The sequence below is a fragment of the Pavona decussata genome, unplaced genomic scaffold (genome assembly GCF_977016875.1).
Source record: "Pavona decussata unplaced genomic scaffold, jaPavDecu1.1 SCAFFOLD_571, whole genome shotgun sequence".
In the NCBI taxonomy this organism is placed as follows: Eukaryota; Metazoa; Cnidaria; class Anthozoa; order Scleractinia; family Agariciidae; genus Pavona; species Pavona decussata.
Window position 1 is genome coordinate 1 of NW_028145848.1, and position 19,431 is coordinate 19,431.

Here is a 19,431-nt window from a genome sequence, read left to right on the forward strand (position 1 = left end):
CAAAGTAGCTATAGATTTCTATCGCATTTTTTGCAAACCTTTGAACCCCAAGTTCCTACTGTAACGGGCGACGTTTCAACAGGTTTTTCTCCGATAAAATCTCAAATACCTTGGAATTTTCAAAGTGAATTTGATCATACGCAAAATAACTGTTTAGACGACCAACCAGGGCCTTCCTCCAAAAATGACGATCTTGAAAGCGATGGCAGACACCTTGTGAATGTGGGTAGTAAACTGATTGGTTCTTCCGTAGAACCCGTCAGTGATGATGTAGTAACACAAGAAGCCTCTGACTCCTCTTGCAATGAAAGCAAAAAAGTTGCTTCCCTAAGTAGCGAGGAAATGTCACCCGAGCTCCTTTCAGACATCAAAGAAATACGAAGGTTTTATTCTTGCGAACTCAATTGTGACCGTGAAGGCAGTGCGTTGCAAAATGTGACTATTGACAAAATGATTGAAAGACTTTCTCGATTCATGTGGTATTTAAAAAACGTGAAAAAAGTCGATCCAAAATTTTCTTACTGTGCCGATGCGCAGATAATACAACAATTCTCAAATTACATGATGGATTCGCGTTCTGTAAAGGCAATAACTTGCAGTCGTTATATTTCCGCCTTCCTTAACGTGTTGAAAGTGCCATCAGTATCTAGTCAGATCAAAGATTGGACTGATTCAGTAGACAAAGTGAGGGCCATACAGAGACAGCTAGAACGCCTAGCACGGCGAGATAAAGTAGACGATTTGGCAAAAAAGCCTGCACTGGAAAAAGTGGTTTATAGCGAACTTTTAGAACTTTGCCGTGAATTAAAATGGGAAGTAAGCGAGAAAACTGGGTTGGACCAGGCAAGAAGTTGCATGAACTTATGTCTCCTACTGCTTTACTGTTCAGCTAACCCCGGGCGAGTTAAAGAATACATATCTTTGCGCATTTATGGCGGCCAAAACAGCGATGAGTGTAAGAATCAAAATTTTCTTTGCTTTAATCAAGACGGAACCACCATCTTGTATGAGGATGCTTACAAAACAAGACTCACTTATGGACCGAACAGAACAGATCTAACACCATTGACTTTTCTCACTAATTATTTGAAGATTTACTCCACTAAAATGAGAAACTTGCTTTTGGGGGGTAAAGAACATGATTTTTTGTTCGTCAATTCAAGAGGCGACCCCTTCACTCATGCTTCGTATACAAATTACGTGTCTTCGCTTTTCGAAAAATATTTTTCAATGAAGTTAACCACGGTCGATTTAAGAAAAGCAGTCGTAAATCATTTTTTGACTTTGCCCGGAAGTAACGATCCTGCGCTGAGAGAATCGTTTGCAACTTTAATGAAGCATTCCGTAAGGACGCAAAAGCGATTTTACGACGAACGTCCCTTGGCTCAGAAGAAAAGTAAGGCGCTAGATATGTTAAGCTCGACGGTTTCTCGAAGCCTTGACGAAGACGGTGTACTTATCTTGAGCGATGAAGACGAGGAAGGAAACATAGAATATCTTCCCATACCTGGCGATTTTGTTGCTTTAGTAGCGTCGAATTCTACTGAAAAATGTCCTGAAGTGTTCATTGGCAAAGTTTTAAGGTTATCGGAAGACCACAAAACAGCCTATCTAGCTGAGTATTCGGAGACTGAACCAGCAAAATTTAAACTCAATGCCGGTAAGAGTTTTAAAGAAGCTGTAAATGCATTGATTTATCCTATCGACCTCGTATACTTGCACTCTAACGGAATCTACGAGCTAAGAACACCGAAAATTGACATACATCGCCAAGTTCATAAGCAGTAAATGTTTTACAATGACTGAATAAGTTGAATAGTTTCTTGTGAGCGAAGTGTAAAGTACCTTTTTTGAATGTGGCAGGTAATCTATACCAAACAAGTTCATGGCTGAGATGACATATTGCGGCGAAGACCAAATGCTGTCACAAGTACTTAAAGAAATTGACCTCATCCCACAACTGTTCTTCGCGTTCATCGTCAGCAATGACAGAACAGTAATTTCCTTGAGTTCCGAAAGCTATTCTCGTTCAATTTCAACGAATTACTTGTCCTTCGCTAGTGATTTTTTCTCCGCGTTTCTTCGCAATAGCACTACATTTCGCATATGTAGCGTTTGCTTAAAACCGCACGGCCAAAATCAACTTTGTCTACCGAACAACTTCGATAAAGATTCTTTAGATTTACTTTTCAATATTTTGCAGTGGAATGTATGTGGCCCCCTATCTTTTTCTGAAAGTGACCTCGTATCTCTCGTACGGTTATGCGGTTTTTTACTTATAAGAACTGACATACTACACGCGTTTCTAGTTCAGTTGTTACCAGTCCGCGAAGTGAAGTTCTCAGAAAGTGGGCCAATATTTGTATATGAACTCTACAGAAACGGCTTTATGAAAATAGCCAAATTTTATTCGCAAGGTGTTTACCATCCAGACTTTTATAGCGTTTTACAAACCTGCACCAGTTATCGACAAGTCAAACGCAAGCTCCACAGCTTTCAACGCTTCGACAAGTTTGCGCGAAGGGACAAATTTCCGTCGGGAAGGTTCAGATTTTCGATTTGGGATGATAGCGACATTTAATATCCGTTCAAGCTGATATAAAGTGCTACTCAGCTAATATAAAGTTCAGCAAGGCAAAGTAAATAGCTTTATTGTGTCTTTTCGGGCGAGGGAAAGTTTTCCGAGTATTCTGTTTTGGCCTAAACCTTTTTGTAGGAAGTTTGTTTGGAAAACTTTTCGCCGCTCTTACATTTTCTCCTATTAGCAAGATGAAGTTTTTCGATTGTTACCGAGATGTTTTGGTATCCGTCCTGTAGCGTTGGAAACTTCAGCTTGAAAATAATGTATGTATGGCTAAATGAAAAGCGCCTGTGTAATTTCCTCTTCTTTTACTGCCGGATTATCATGGCCCGCCTCGATTAGCACTGCTATCTGCGGAGCCAGGGGATTAAGGATTTATTGACAAATAATAAAATATCGTTGTTGTTGCGCGATATATCTGCCTTTGACACTTATTTGTGTTGGTTTGTTCAGTGTTGCAAACAAAGCGTGATAGGTTTTCCGTTGTTCGTTTGGTCTACAAAGATTTTCTAGGTGTTCTGTTAATTTGTTGTAGACAGATTGTTTGAAAAATATTTAGCCACCTTAGTATAATCTTTCCTACTAGCAAGGTGAATTTTCCAATTGTTACAGGGATGTTTGTTACCCGTCCTGTGCGGTCGGAAACTTCAGCTTACTTTTAAGCATAGTATGATTTGATTTGTTGGAATGGGAAATGTTAACGTTCAACAGACGTGTTGCATAATTTGAAAGGTATAAGCATGTGAACAACTCAAGTTTCATTAAACGTTACTGTTTTGGTATATTTGATTGTTTTTTTTAATTTGATTGACCAATCCCCCCTTGGGGCTTTTCAGGGTCAATGTAGCCGCCTCTCACCCTACCCACCCAGACCAATGACGGCTTTAATCAGATAGACCATGACACCGAAATCCACGCCCTACTCTTTACGAACAGTGCCAAGGGTTCTTTAACTTCCCACAGATTATTATTAGGAACAAGTGTTGTGAGACGGGACGTACGGTTTACCGTCCTTATCCGAGAAGACTAGAAAGTCTAACAATTTGCAGATGTCATTACAAAGGCAACACTTTCCCCTCAGTCATTTAAGGACCCTGAGTGTTGGTCCAGCCGGGGTTTGAACCCAAGGCATACGTTCTGCGCATCGCGAGATACTCAGGTTTCCTATGGGTGGTGCCTACTAATGCAGGAATATTTTTGCGCGGTTTAAAAGTATACGGATAAAGCAGAACTTACCAAATGCTTTTGGTATCTCAAAATATAAAAAAAAAAGGGGGGGGGGGGGGTTAATCATGCATTTCTCAGAGATAATGAAGCTTCAATTTAGAAAAGAATCCCATACATAGGTTATTTTGGTTTAAGCCTATCTCCACCCAGTAGGCGACAGCTATCGAGCAAACACGAAAAAGAGAGAAGTGAGTGAGAGAAGCACAAGTTTGTGTATTGTAGAACAAACAGCGGCTTAACGTTTTTCCGTTAGCCGTAAACGCGAAGCTGAATCTCTCTATTAATGCTCAAATATCTCTGAAAAATGCGTGGTTACCCACAATTTTCTTTTTGGATCCCAATAGCCCTTGATAAGATCTGCTTTTCCCGCGAAGTCATAAACTGCACAAAAATACTTCGGTATTAGTAGGCATCGTCCTTAAACTATATTATTTACCATTGTCTTTAATATCCTTTTAATAAAACCTTGACAACCTCTCCCTCTATCTTTTGTCGTGTTAGGTGGGTGAGTGGGTGGATGGCGGGGGGGGGGGGGGGAGGGAGGGGCTGTTTGTGCCAAGTTTTTTCTCAACCAGCTTAATCGAATTGTGTTTTAAAAAATCGGCCATCGGTAAGAGAGTTTATTTGTTTTAAAAATGCTGATTAAATGTCTCACTACCAAAAAGCATGATGTCATTTAAAAATAAAGAAGTTCATCGCAGGGCACCCAACGAGGGTTTGCTCCTAAATACATTGAAAACACTTTTTATCCAGAGTACTTTTAGATAACTAGAATTGCATTCTCAGCATCTGTTCCGGAATTCTAGGGGAACTTACGTCTTTTCGAAATTAAGAGAGATTCAGTACTCTTTTCCCGAAAATTTTAGAACACTTTCCTAACATTTTTAGCCGTCTTCAAGTAATAGAAAATTGGAGACATATATTTTGAACAGATATTTTGCAGAAGACAGTGGTTGGGTGCCCCTGTAGACTGTGAAAAGAAAGCTCGAAGATTTTCAAGCTTGTAATAAGGATTTAGAACCCTTGACATACTGAGATACTCCGAGTATCTGTGAAATTATGTATTGTTTACTCGAAAGACTAGCTGTTTCCTTTACAAATTAACAATTGAAATAGCTTAGAAAAAAAAAAAATGAAAAGGAACCAGGCAGTATTTACTTTATTCAAGTGACATTGCTGATAACAGAAAAAAATAGTTTCTGTGTGTCTGGCAAGAACGTAACAATTCATTTTTTTCACTCAGTCTGTGCAATAGCTAACTGGTCTCTTTATGTACAATATTTTCCAGGAATAATTTAAAAATTAGGTTGAATAAGGAAGTTATTTCAAGAGAAACAAGAAGAAGCAATTTTATATAACTACCTGCAGTTATAATTAAATTAATTATATTAATATTATATTAATATTTATTAAATTATAGCCATATAATAGATAAAAGACAAGATAGTGAGCTATTATCTTGTTTTTTTTATTAGTTTTAATGTAGGGCTCCTATTCATAACAGAGTATTCTAAAGGGATTACCCTAGTTAAATAAAGGTTTACTACTTGCAGGTGAAAATTCAAAATCTTTATTATTTCATGCTCTGAACAGAGCTTTTCAACATAAAATATCAATGCAGACGCAAAAGGAGACCATATATACATGTATAGTTCAGTAGACCTACTCATCATATCTCAAGACTTACATGTGAAGCCATAAGCTGTATATTTCATTCTATCTGTCATTCACTACAAGTGCTACAAGCAGACGAAGAATCGACTAGAGCATACATCATTGAGGAACTTGGACTTCATCACGTGTAAAAAGCAGACATCTAACTGATATTCTCGGTGATCTTTTTACCCTCAACCATAAGCTGTGAATCATATAAAAAAATAATTGAACAATACAGTCAACTCCCGATAACTCGAATCTTCAAGGGAAATTGAAAAAGGTTCGAGTTATCGAGGGTAAAGTTAGCGATGGTTCGAGTTATCGGGAGTCGAGGTTTCTATTATGTCACCACGAAATAAAAGGATTATCTGAAGTAGCGAATTCGCGTTCGATTGATCTGGTTGGGGAATAGTTATAACTGGAATAAACGCTAGAAATCGTTTGCCTTGACAATCAGTGCTTCACAGTATCTAGAGTTTGACTTGAAGCAACATCCTAAGAATCATGGATAACTTAACTGAATCCACGAGGAATAAGATCGATCGAATGCAAGCTAAAAGTCAGCAAGATTTTACTAGAAACTTGAATTTAAAGGTCCATATTCCCGCTGTGCTTTGTCTACATCATATCATTGTTTTTAATAGTTAAACTATGTTGAAACTAGTTAAGATCTTACCTTACACTGAACTACGCTGCTGTACAAGATGGCGAATGAACCAGCCGCTGTACAATGACGTCATTATTATTATGGATCAATGAAAACTCTGACTGTACGATGTACAGTCAGTGTACTATTAAATCATTGAGTAGTTACACAGGTTTCCCAGCTTTTGCGTACAGGCTTTCAAATCATTTCACCAAATTTGGCACGAGTGTTTGGTTTCCAGGGAAACACATTGGAAAGCCAAGGACTGAGAACTAGCCAGAATTTTAAAGCATTGAGAAACATATATATCATCTCTATCACATATCACAATCTTGTTGAGTAATTTAAGCAGATTTGATCTATTATATATCCTCCGTATACAGTATCTTGTTTGTTCAGCGTTTTCTAATTTTTATTCAACATAGTTGAAGTACTCTATTTATCCAGAGCCGGCGAGTTCCGTTTTGATCATCTACAGTTTCCAGCATGGCGTTCACTCACATCAACGCACTAACACACTGTGACTTCAGAGTAGCGGTAAGTGGGTTTGTAGAACATTTATTAAGTGAACAATTCAACTACAAGAGCTTTTTTACATCCAACTTTATTCATTGTAGAGGCTAATTTTCGACTTAACGCATTCATTGAAAGGCAAAATTTAAACGCTACTTTATTTTCTTAGAAGTTTTCTTAGTGCCCCATTCACACCAAGGTTTAAACACGTTTAAAAGCTGTTTAGTTAAACAGTTAAAATTGTTTCGTTCATAAAAGCTGGTTTCGGCGATTTTTGTGGACTACAGATTTAGTACAAATGAAAGCAAGTTAAAGTTTACTTGCATCCTACGTCAAAGCGCACGGTTCAGCTTTCTCTCACCAATTTTCATTTTGTTAAACCTGGTGTAATTAAACATGCTTTGTTGGTGTGCATAGGGCTTAAGATAGTCCTTGTTCTCGTAACTTACTTATGCTAGAACAATTATTTTCCTAAATAACTTTAACGGCTTGTTTTTCTACGCACAAAAATAGAAGACTTTTCGACTGCGCTGCGAAAAGGCGACGATTGTATTTATCGCAAAAAAAAGGTGTGAAACTTGCACTCCGCCGCGTATTTAACCTACGATCAGGCGGGTTTTTTTTGTCTGGAAAAGGGGATGAAAAAAACTTTTCCCCTCCTCTCCCAAACAAAAAGGCAAGAAGGACCACCTGATCGCAGGGTACAGCGTAGTCTAGTCTCAAAGTTTTCAATCTACGATTCAGCTTCGCGTTTACGGCTCACGCCAAACAGGAAACGTCAAGCCGCTGCTTGTTCTAAAATGCATAAACTTGTGTTTCTCTAACTCACCTCTCTCTTTTTCGTGTTTGCTCGATAGCTGTTGCCGACTGGGTGAAGATAAGCTTAAACCAAAAAAGCTTCATTTTTTTTTTCATCAAAGAGAAAACTTCAGCCGGCCTGGCGTTTGCCGTTTGCTGTAAAGGCGATGCTAAATCTCTCTAGTATTCGCTGACGGCCAACTTAGTTGAATTGGCCATCGCGTAAATATTATCGTGTAAAATAATTAATGGAGGTATTTGCAAAACTTCACAGGGTGCCAACGTTTATTTCTGTTTTCCTTGTTATTCAGTAAGGCCTTCGATAAGTGTTCGTCCGAATTTACCTTTCCATTTTTTTTTTCTCACGCAGATTTATCCAGATGGGCAGTCACTTTCTGAATCGTGCGAACTAAGTATTTTGCAATCAATGCTAGATCCGGAAGAAGCTTCCAAAAATCAACTTAACTTAAATACGTATAAGAACGAGCTTTCGAAATCTTTTCTTGGAGAGGGGGATCGGTTGACGGTGATTGCGTTTGACAAATCAAACGGTACTCCCTGTGCTATTGCGATGTTCAAGAAAAACACTTATGACCCTTCTCTTATGGAACCTCTACCCTTATTACAAATTCACAGCGGCATATTGCAGACAACCCGTAAAACTATTTGGGAATTAAGTTATTGTATTAGAAGCGTCGACAAAAAAGGAAAATGTCTAGGAGACATCTGCATCGCAACAGGTTTAGAAGCGCTGCATAATCTAAATTTAAACGCGCGACGCCAATATACCGTGAACGTATGGCTTCAATTGGCAGGCTGTTTTAAGAATAAATCGGCTCTAGGTCTTTATTTGTCGTACGGATTTGAAGTCGTCGCAATGTACCTTGGCTCCGTTTTAATGGTCCTTAAAGATTTAGATAATGTTTCGATCGATCGAGCAGTTCGCCTCGTAACACAGAAAACCGAAGCGACCTATTTACTACCAGTGTTAAAAGAAAGAGCCGATTTTCGCGTAAGTTCACCTGCCCACCAAACTCCAACTGTCCCCGCGGAAGAATCTGACGTCGCAGCCTCGCAAACAAGTACCATTACACAGGCCAGTGGTCCAACGGATGCTGGTGAGGAAATGTCTCAGGTAAAAAGACGCATCATAAATTCATATCAAACACTCGAAAGTGTGTTTCATCAGATATCCAAACACCTCGAAGTCGTTCAAAAAAACTCGGCTGCGCTTCGTTTTCTCAGCTTACTTCTTAGCCTTTGGATATCTGATGAAACACTCATCCTCGTGTTTGATATATTACTTCATCTGAGAACGATGATTATTCTAGAAAGTGACGCAGGCATACTCGGAAAAAAGAAATCCGAGTGCTCCTATCAGGAGTCGAACCTAAGACCTTCCGATTACTAGTTCGGATGCTCTACCACTGAGCTACAGGAGACTCGTGGGAGCTAAGGCCATTAAACTAGGTTCATGGGACAAACATCCTGCATACTGCAAGGATTTGAATGTCGAACGTGTGGGATATGAAAGGAATGTGATGGTATATTTCCAGCCTGGTGAATGAATGAGAATGATGATTATTCTAGAAAGTGACGTAAGCATACTCGGAAAAAAGAAATCCGAGTGCTCCTATCAGGAGCACTTCTTCTATAGCTAATTCGCGTAGCCCGCACTCCACGATTTCCAATAACCATAATATTCAATTCAGGTTCCTTGCGATGGTGTGTTTGTCATTATTCTCCTCAAAACTATGTATAACAAAACAATCATTTCATTCGGTTTTTCTGATATCCTAAATAATGGAATAATTGTTTAATATAGGAAAGTCCTTATCATGGTCATGTGTCTTAAAGTTGTTTCTCTCTGCCACCTTTCCAGGAAATAGAATCTCCACCGGAAGACGATGACGACAACGATGAGGAAGCTACATCTACACAGGACCATGGGAGTGAAGGGGCAGCTACCCGCGCCGCAGACGAAGAAACTCTACCAAAATCCATTCGGTTGGCTACAGGATGTCGGACACGTGCAGATTTCGCATTATATGTTTCTGATTTAAAATTTCGAACTTTCATAGAGTCCGCTCGATGCGAGAGTTCATTATCAGTTAGGCCTTCAATTTCAGATTCTACGGAAGCCGCTATGATTGAAAATATTTCTTCGATGATAACGCATCTAAGTGATCTGGAGACCTATCATGTCTTCTTACAAAATCTACAAATTGCGAAGCAAATCGATGTTTTAGGCCGCTCACGAAACGTGCACTGTCTAAGTGTGGCTTTTGATCTTGCTAACAATCGCGAAATCCACCTAAGTTACAACTACCTCAGAGAACTACTGACACTCTCATGGGCTGTTTACCGCTTTCCAGTTTTAAAGCAAGTCGATTTAACCTGGAGGCATGCCTTGCGCGTAATTCCCGAAGTCGCTTCGTTTTTGGACAACAAAATCACCAACGACAATAGCCTTCTCCCTTCGAATGTCCGCACAGCGCAAGATAGCCGTTACGAATCTGCTTATCTGCGATTATGTCTACAATATCCACCCGATGAAAATTTTGGGGATGGAGACGGGCTACCGAGTTTAAAAATAACTAAACTTCACGGTCTTTTTGTTCAAGATGAACCATGCCGAGACGAATCCATAACGAAGGTAGTGGGTAATCAATATCCCGAGCAATTTCGTATTTTTCATGGTGCTCTGACAACCTTTGTAGAGAAAAGAAGTCGGCTTTTAGGATACGACACACAAGAAGCACCGCGCGATCCGGGAAGAAGTGACTGTGATGTGGATCAGAGGTATTGGCGAGAGGGGCGTAATTTTTTAGAAACGCAGCTACGTCAAATAAGAGGTTCAATTGCCATCGATAACGCAAATATTCTCGCTGACTGCTACGGCGTCGACTTGTATGACCGATTATTAATAGACATTCGATCGGTTTTCGACAGCCAAAATCCTCCTTCAAATATTCAGCCGTCTCTGGGAAGGTTCGAAATAGCATCTCGTGCACTCGCAACAGGCTACGCTTTTCCCACTCCTCGCTACTTTTACAATGAGCAGTTACATGCAGCTTTTCAAACCGCAATCAGAGAAAGACGCGGGGCGTTTGGCAGGGAGGCTCCGTTTGTAAATCCTATTTTATGCAGAGAAGCGCGATACGCTCTAGAGAGGAGAAAACAGCGACAAAGGAGACATGCCTACGTAGAATAAGTGGCTCTAGCAAGTGAAATATTGATTCTAGAAAACAGCGCTAAAAATTCGGCATTTATTTTTATTTCAATATTCTTGGCTTAGTTTGATAGCCAGCTCTATAAGCTTTAATTTGATATAAGGGTGTAGGTATCTACAGTTTAAACCGGACTCGCTACATCGCTTAGACTCGAGACACCTCTGAAGGTATAAGGTAACCTTAAAAATAAAAAAACAAACTTTTTACATGACGGTCAATGGACACTTCGATTTTCATTTTAATTTGTCTGTCAAACAGAGTCGACTGTCGCTCAAATTATACAAAACAATCATCATCGCGTTGGAGAATGCAAGAGCTAGTAAAAAAAAACCCCAGCATTTCGACAGGTATGTAGCAAATAAAGTCATTTTAAATGCTATCTATTGCAAGTAGGATATTAGCGTTTGATTTCAATTAATTATTTTCTTTTGTTTTCTTTTTTCGCAGGAAGAATCACCTTTTTTCGGGACGCTTTTGCTGAAAATTCTTACTTCTCTTTACGAGCCTCTCTTGAAATAATTTATACTTACGCATCGTTTCGGAAAATATTCTACATCTATTTTTCGGTCGTTTTCCCCGCTAACAACAAACAACAAAACTTTATTTGATTAAAATAACAACAAGAATGGCTGGTCCCGCAAACAGTTATAAAACTAATCGCCGAGGGACAAGACGAATACGGGAACATTATTTTTACCAAAGTCAAAAGAGCTTATAAATACAGATATGGAGAAAAACAAAAAGGCTTAACGTAGTAACAGATTTAAAAGAATTTCCACTAGTTTAAACAATAAAAATAATAATAGTAGTAAATGGAACAGTTATTTAGGTAGTCCTGCATTTTTAATAACCATCGGGATTACAAAAACCTTAAAAAAAGTTTTAACGTTCACATTTTAACAGAAAATAGTTTTAAGCGTGGAAAATAAACGCGTTAGTTTCTGCACACCTTGCGTTTATTACTTTAATTTCTTAAGAGTTTTATCTTTATTATCCTCGCGAGGTTTTTGTTAGCGACGGACTGTAAGCTTGAAAATAATTATTATCGTTAAACATAAAAACTGCACGGGTCATAAAAGCTATCTTCAGAGGTCTCCTGTACAATTTCTAAAAGGCTGTACAAGAGACATAAACCTGGAAAATGGACAAAATGTTTTAAAGTTGCATACTGACGGGTCCTTAAAATTCCACAAATCACAAGACTCATCTTGGCAACGACATACATTTTTGCATTCTTTTCAGTGATTTTTTTTTCTGCTGTAAGGCTATATATTTGTAATCTCATTTTTCGAAATAATTGAGGTCCAACGATCGCCGGGTCGACCAATGCGAAAACGAACATCTATTGATAAGACACGTGACGTAAGGGCAATTCTGAAGAGTTTTATGTGGTACGTAAACGCAAACTCTTTGGTCCCCTAACACCACAGCATATTAAAGACTTGGTTATTGCCAAATACGGGAAGGACATGTATATCACACGTTTTTATTTACTAGTAATACGGAAAGGACATGTTCCTGAAATATAATAATTATTAAATTAAATGGTAAAAAGTTTTTGTGTGCAAATTTGTCTCACTCATTTCCGATCGCCACGACCACTAAACAGGAACGCACTGCGATGAAGTATTTTCCAATGAGGACACCGTGACGTAAGGGCAATTCTGAAGAGGTTTATGTCGTAAGACAGACGGAAATTTTCGGCCTCTTATTCCCCAAGAGATTAAAGACCTTGTTATTGCGTAAGACGGAAAGGACATGTTCCTGAAATATAATAATTATTAAATTAAATGGTAAAAAGTTTTTGTGTGCAAATTTACAAGTAAGACAATTTTTTTTATTTTCCATTACTTTTAATTCCATTCCTACTTTTTCCATTTTTTTAAAATCAATCACAAGTATAACTTCTATTATATTCTTTTCGATTCCATTCTATTGCTAATTGTATCTAAATTATAAGTGAAATGTATATGAACCATAACGAAAAGGTTTATGTTGTACTTAAAAGGAAACTTTTTGTCTCACTCATTTCCCAGGATATCACGGAGTGTTTTCCGATGCGAAAAAATGTAATCCAATGATAGGACACCCAGACGTTATGGCAATGCCCTCGGCAAGAAAGCAAGAACAAGGAATAATCCACATTCAAATATCGCCACGACCACTACACAGGAACGCACTGTGATGAAGTATTTGCCAATGAGGACACCGTGACGTTAGGGCAATTCTGAAGAGGTTTATGTGGTACGTAAACGCAAAATCATGGGCCACTGAATCCACTACAAATGAAGGACATAGTCATTGCTAAATACGGGGAGAATAATTATAGGTGAAATGTATATGAACCATAAGGAAGTGGTTTACGTTGTACTTAAAAGGAAACTTTTTGTCTCACTCATTTCCCAGGATATCACGGAGTGTTTTCCGATGCGAAAAAATGTCATCCAATGATAGGACACCCAGACGTTATGGCAATGCCCTCGGCAAGAAAGCAAGAACAAGGAATAATCCACATTCAACGATCGCCACGACCACTACACAGGAACGCACTGTGATGAAGTATTTGCCAATGAGGACACCGTGACGTTAGGGCAATTCTGAAGAGGTTTATGTGGTACGTAAACGCAAAATCATGGGCCACTGAATCCACTACAAATGAAGGACATAGTCATTGCTAAATACGGGGAGAATAATTATAGGTGAAATGTATATGAACCATAAGGAAGTGGTTTACGTTGTACTTAAAGGGAAACTTTTTGTCTCACTCATTTCCCAGGATATAACGGAGTGTTTTCCAATGCGAAAAAATGTAATCCATTGATAAGACACCCAGATGTTATGGCAATGCCCTCGGCAAGAAAGCAAGAACAAGGAATAATCCACATTCAACGATCGCCACGACCACTAAACAGGAACGCACTGCGATGAAGTATTTTCCAATGAGGACACCGTGACGTAAGGGCAATTCTGAAGAGGTTTATGTCGTAAGACGGACGGAAATTTTCGGCCTCTTATTCCCCAAGAGATTAAAGACCTTGTTATTGCGTAAGACGGAAAGGACATGTTCCTGAAATATAATAATTATTAAATTAAATGGTAAAAAGTTTTTGTGTGCAAATTTACAAGTAAGACAATTTTTTTTATTTTCCATTACTTTTAATTCCATTCCTACTTTTTCCATTTTTTTAAAATCAATCACAAGTATAACTTCTATTATATTCTTTTCGATTCCATTCTATTGCTAATTGTATCTAAATTATAAGTGAAATGTATATGAACCATAACGAAAAGGTTTATGTTGTACTTAAAAGGAAACTTTTTGTCTCACTCATTTCCCAGGATATCACGGAGTGTTTTCCAATGCGAAAAAATGTTATCCATTGGCAAGACAAGCACTGTGATGAAGTATTTGCCAATGAGGACACCGTGACGTTAGGGCAATTCTGAAGAGGTTTATGTGGTACGTAAACGCAAAATCATGGGCCACTGAATCCACTTCAGATAAAGGACATAGTCATTGCTAAATACGGAGAGAATAATTATAGGTGAAATGTATATGAACCATAAGGAAGTGGTTTACGTTGTACTTAAAAGGATACTTTTTGGCCCACTAATTGCCCAGGAAATCACGGAGTCTTTTCCAATGCGAAAAAATGTGATTCATTGATAAGAGACCCGGACGTAAATTCAATTCCTTCCGACTGCTCCACATTCAACGATCGCTGCGACCTCCAAACAGGAAACCACTGCCATGAAGTAGGACGTCTTTCCCAATGAGGGCGTAAGGGCAATTCTGAAGAGGTTAATTTGGTACGTACATGGGCCACTAAATCCACTTCAAATTAAAGATATCGTCATTTCTAAATACGGGGAGAATAATTATAGGTGAAATGTATATGAACCATAAGGAAGTGGTTCACGTTGTACTTAAAAGGATACTTTTTGGCTCACTCATTTCCCAGGAAATCACGGAGTCTTTTCCAATGCGAAAAAATGTTATCCATTGGCAAGACAAAGTGTTTCTCATTCCATGCCCACGACAAGACAGCAAGAACAAGGAAATCTTTTCCAATGAGGACACCGTGACGCAAGGGCAATTCTGAAGAGGTTTATGTCGTAAAACAGACGGAAGTTTTCGGCCACTTATTTCGCAAGAAATCTATTGCTATGTATCTTATATTTGTACTATGACATTGTATTTAACGCGGCAAGCATTATAAGTGAAATGTTCATGAACAATTCCCAGGAAATCAAGGACTCAAGGAGTCAAGGAGAAAAAGACGACCGTTCGATAAGACGCTCGGAGGTTTTGGCAATGCGTTCGACGGTCCGAGACGAGGTAATACAATTTTTTCCCTTCCATTACTTTTCATAAATCACAAGTATAACTACTATTCTATTCTATTCTATTCTATTCTATTCTATTCTAATCTAATCTATTCTATTCTATTCTATTCTATTCCATTCCATTCCATTCCATTCCATTCCATTCCAGTCCATTCCATTCTATTCTATTCCATTTTATTGCTATGTATATAAATTATAGGTGAAATGTATATAAACCATAATGAAGAGGTTTACGTTGTACTTAAAGGGAAACTTTTTAGCTCACTAATTGCCCAGGATATCACGGAGTGTTTTCCAATGAGAAAAAATGTGATTCATTGATAAGAGACCCGGACGTAAATTCGATTCCTTCCGACTGCTCCACATTCAACGATCGCTGCGACCTCCAAACAGGAAACCACTGCCATGAAGTAGGACGTCTTTCCCAATGAGGGCGTAAGGGCAATTCTGAAGAGGTTAATGTGCTACGTAAACGCAAAATCATGGGCCATTAAATCCCTTACAAATAAAGGATATAGTAATTTCTAAATACGGGGAGAATAATTATAGGTGAAATGTATATGAACCATAAGGAAGTGGTTCACGTTGTACTTAAAAGGATACTTTTTGTCTCACTAATTTCCCAGGAAATCACGGAGTCTTTTCCAATGGCAAAAAGTGCAGGACAGGCTGTTTCTAATTCCATGCCCACGACAAGACAGCAAGAACAAGGAACTCTTTGCCAATGAGGACACCGTGACGTAAGGGCAATTCTGAGGAGGGTTATGTGGTACGTAAACGCAAAATCATGGGCCACTGAATCCACTGCAGATTAAGGACATTGTCATTTCTAAATACGGGGAGAATAATTATAGGTGAAATGTATATGAACCATAAGGAAGTGGTTTACGTTGTACTTAAAAGGATACTTTTTGGCCCACTTATTGCCCAGGAAATCACGGAGTCTTTTCCAATGCGAAAAAATGTGATTCATTGATAAGAGACCCGGACGTAAATTCAATTCCTTCCGACTGCTCCACATTCAACGATCGCTGCGACCTCCAAACAGGAAACCACTGCCATGAAGTAGGACGTCTTTCCCAATGAGGGCGTAAGGGCAATTCTGAAGAGGTTAATGTGCTACGTAAACGCAAAATCATGGGCCATTAAATCCCTTACAAATAAAGGATATAGTAATTTCTAAATACGGGGAGAATAATTATAGGTGAAATGTATATGAACCATAAGGAAGTGGTTCACGTTGTACTTAAAAGGATACTTTTTGGCTCACTAATTTCCCAGGAAATCACGGAGTCTTTTCCAATGGGAAAAAGTGCAGGACAAGCTGTTTCTAATTCCATGCCCACGACAAGACAGCAAGAACAAGGAACTCTTTTCCAATGAGGACACCGTGACGCAAGGGCAATTCTGAAGAGGTTTATGTCGTAAAACAGACGGAAGTTTGCGGCCACTTATTTCGCAAGAAATCTATTGCTATGTATCATATATTTGTACTATGACATTGTATTTAACGCGGCAAGCATTATAAGTGAAATGTTCATGAACAATTCCCAGGAAATCAAGGACTCAAGGAGTCAAGGAGAAAAAGACGACCGTTGATAAGACGCTCGGAGGTTTTGGCAATGCGTTCGACGGTCCGAGACGAGGTAATACAATTTTTTCCCTTCCATTACTTTTCATAAATCACAAGTATAACTACTATTCTATTCTATTCTATTCTAATCTAATCTATTCTATTCTATTCTATTCTATTCCATTCCATTCCATTCCATTCCATTCCAGTCCATTCCATTCTATTCTATTCCATTTTATTGCTATGTATATAAATTATAGGTGAAATGTATATAAACCATAATGAAGAGGTTTACGTTGTACTTAAAGGGAAACTTTTTAGCTCACTAATTGCCCAGGATATCACGGAGTGTTTTGACAGGTTCGTGATGACTCGCTTGGTGAATGCTTGCCTTTATGCTACCCAGATAAAACTAGAAAAAAGAGATAAAAAACAATGTAAGTAGTGTCTCGTGAATAGTAGAAATTAAGTGAAATGTTTCCGTGAATAACAGAAATGAGATTTTACACTTACCATTAAGCTCTCAAGGCCTCCTTTCTGCCGTATTGACAACAATGACGTCGCCGAGACAACAAAAACGTGATATTTATTTTTTTTAATAAACGCTGGGTAATATGTCTTAATAGTCCATTGCTGTATTTATCTGAATTGTAATCAGGGAACCGTAAGGGTTGATTTCCAGTGTCGCGTAATTTTGGCGTGTGCACATGCGTAAAATTTACGTTCGCAAATAACACAGAGGCAATGCGTGAAAGGTCGCTCGTAGACGTTGAACCTCGCTTAACTTCTCCTTTACGCTCGGCACTTTTGCCTCTCTTTTCCTTAGCAATCTTGTCGATTACTTAAAAGAAGAGACGTAATATAGGCAAATGATTATTGTAAATTTATTCTTAACAAGTTTTATCAAAAGAACTGAACTACTACGAAATGTTAGTCTCAGTTATATTTTTGGTTGAGTCGTTTATTGGTTTAATTTTAGAGGGATTAAATAGAAACATTTTAACTGGAAGTTTACCTCATACGTCTACTTTAAATAACGGAAAATTATACCGTCGAAACACTATCAGCATTAAGTCAATGAATATTAAAGAGGATGCATGGGAAAACGACCAAAAAATTTACCACCGTACATTATCTGCTGTTTGAATGGGAAAGGATACAGAGGCTTTCTTTCTACCCGCCAGCAAATATTTGAAGGCTAAAAAGGATTTTATGTTTGTCCTATACTGAAGACAACCGTTTGTTGAACGTCTTTCAAATATTGTGAACTGAGACCGACTTGATTAGGATAGCTCAGAATAAAACGTCTTTAAAATGAATATTCCCATAATCGCTTATATACCATCTGCCATAACTCTGCCATAACTCTGTTAGTAATTACCAAATGTTTTACCGTGTGACATTAGGACGCAAAAGAAAGAATGACCTCGCAATCACAAGCATATACAAATAATCAGAGCCGATTCCACAAGTGACTGCCTTTAAAAACCCTAATTTATATAAAGTTTGTAAACCTTATTTGAATCATAACGCCTTAACAAATAGAAGTAAGAAACCATCAACCTCCATCAACAAGTCCTCGGTCTAATATTCTGCCACCTGTAAAGCACGCTCGGTAAAACGTCTCTGCTTAACCACAGCTCAAAAATAATTTATTACTTATTCGGCGCAAATATCTATATGAATATATTCAAATGCGCCTTACAAGTTACATTAAAATAATAATAAAATAATAAAACTAATATAATAAAACTATCCAATCCTTATATAACATATAAGCTAAAACTAACACCGAGTCAAAAATGTAAATTAAGGCTGCAAACACTCTATTATATCAGTGCATCAAGGACGTCACAATAGAGTCTGGAAACCTATTGGTAGCGCTCTATGCTGACGTCACAACAACGAATAGAGATGCTTAATTCTCACCACCCCACACGTCGCAATGTTCTTTAAATTTGAGTGTTTGAGTCTTTTAGTCGATCAGTGGACATCTCCGGCATTACTCAGGTCACAGAGAAGGCACGTTGGGCTCTGGCCTAAGTCGAACGGCCATCCAATGCACCCCCAGTCCTGACTGAACGGCTTGACTTAATCCTCCTGAGGGGAAACAAGCCAAAAACACATTCCTAAGAATGATAACGATAATGATATGATAAGAGATTGGGTCAGGAAATTAATCCATTCAACTTGCCAGCTGGGATTAAATTTAACCCTCTGGTTGTCAAAATGCCTGAATCTGCAGTGAGTTTACTGCAATCAGTCACGATTCAGCCTCATTAGGGCCTAAGAGTGTTGAACATCCAATTTCTCCTTGTAATTTCAAAGACTATTCAACCCCCCAGGTCATGAGAATTAAGATTTTTATCAGCCAAGGTGGATTTTTTTTCTGATCTTTTAAACAACCAACACTCCCTAACCACAGTGTGGGGGCAATTAAGAGAGGAGAATTGGTTCTTTGATTCAATTTATCAGTGGACATATATGTATTCGAGACTTCAAATGGCCATGAGGTTCCATTGGTGGGAACAATTAATTTAGAACTTATTAATAATTATAATAATAATCAACCCTAACACTCATGAATGCAGTTCATTAAGAACTTTCAAACTATTTAAACTGACTACTGAACTCAACTAACCTTCCAGTCCAGTTGATCATGCAAGCAGTGGGTCCATCTCACCCAGAAGGCACGTAGCCCTGGTGGCCTGCTTCTCGCGGCATGAATGCACCCCAGTCAGTCAGTGCTGAGTTGACGGCTTGACAGAAATAAATCCTTGTCAGAGGCTGACATCTGTCAGGCTGCAGACAGTCACAAGCAAAGCAAAACATCAAATCTGATTCTCATTAATGACTT

At 38.5% G+C, this 19,431-nt stretch overlaps 2 protein-coding genes across 5 annotated transcripts; both read left to right on the forward strand.

Annotated features, from left to right (window-relative positions):
- Positions 1–39: 39 nt before the first annotated feature.
- Positions 40–3,355, forward strand: LOC146449835 (uncharacterized; the record flags this gene model as incomplete). Its single annotated transcript, XM_085101058.1, has 1 exon — positions 40–3,355. A coding segment is annotated over one exon (1,749 nt), but the record flags the coding sequence as incomplete, so codon positions are not given.
- A 2,866-nt stretch (positions 3,356–6,221) lies between these two features.
- Positions 6,222–18,651, forward strand: LOC146449836 (uncharacterized). Of its 4 annotated transcripts, XM_085101056.1 has the most exons (3): positions 6,222–14,993; positions 15,628–15,770; positions 16,556–18,651. In XM_085101056.1, the coding sequence occupies exons 1-2, from the start codon at positions 14,880–14,882 to the stop codon at positions 15,727–15,729; spliced, it is 216 nt and encodes a 71-aa protein (XP_084957182.1). In that variant the 5' UTR covers positions 6,222–14,879; the 3' UTR covers positions 15,730–15,770; positions 16,556–18,651. The 4 variants fall into 4 exon arrangements, 2 of the variants coding, with proteins under 2 accessions (XP_084957182.1, XP_084957181.1); XM_085101055.1 differs by having other exon boundaries at positions 15,628–18,651; XR_014860497.1 differs by having other exon boundaries at positions 6,232–15,770; positions 16,556–18,642.
- The last annotated feature ends 780 nt before the right edge of the window (positions 18,652–19,431 follow it).

Bases quoted from the DNA above. Each gene is read 5' to 3' on its own strand.
- LOC146449836 (XM_085101055.1), top strand. From the start codon at position 14,880: ATGTTCATGAACAATTCCCAGGAAATCAAGGACTCAAGGAGTCAAGGA. The intron at 14,994-15,627 runs GTAATACAATTT...CTAATTTCCCAG, and splicing joins GTTCGACGGTCCGAGACGAG to GAAATCACGGAGTCTTTTCC.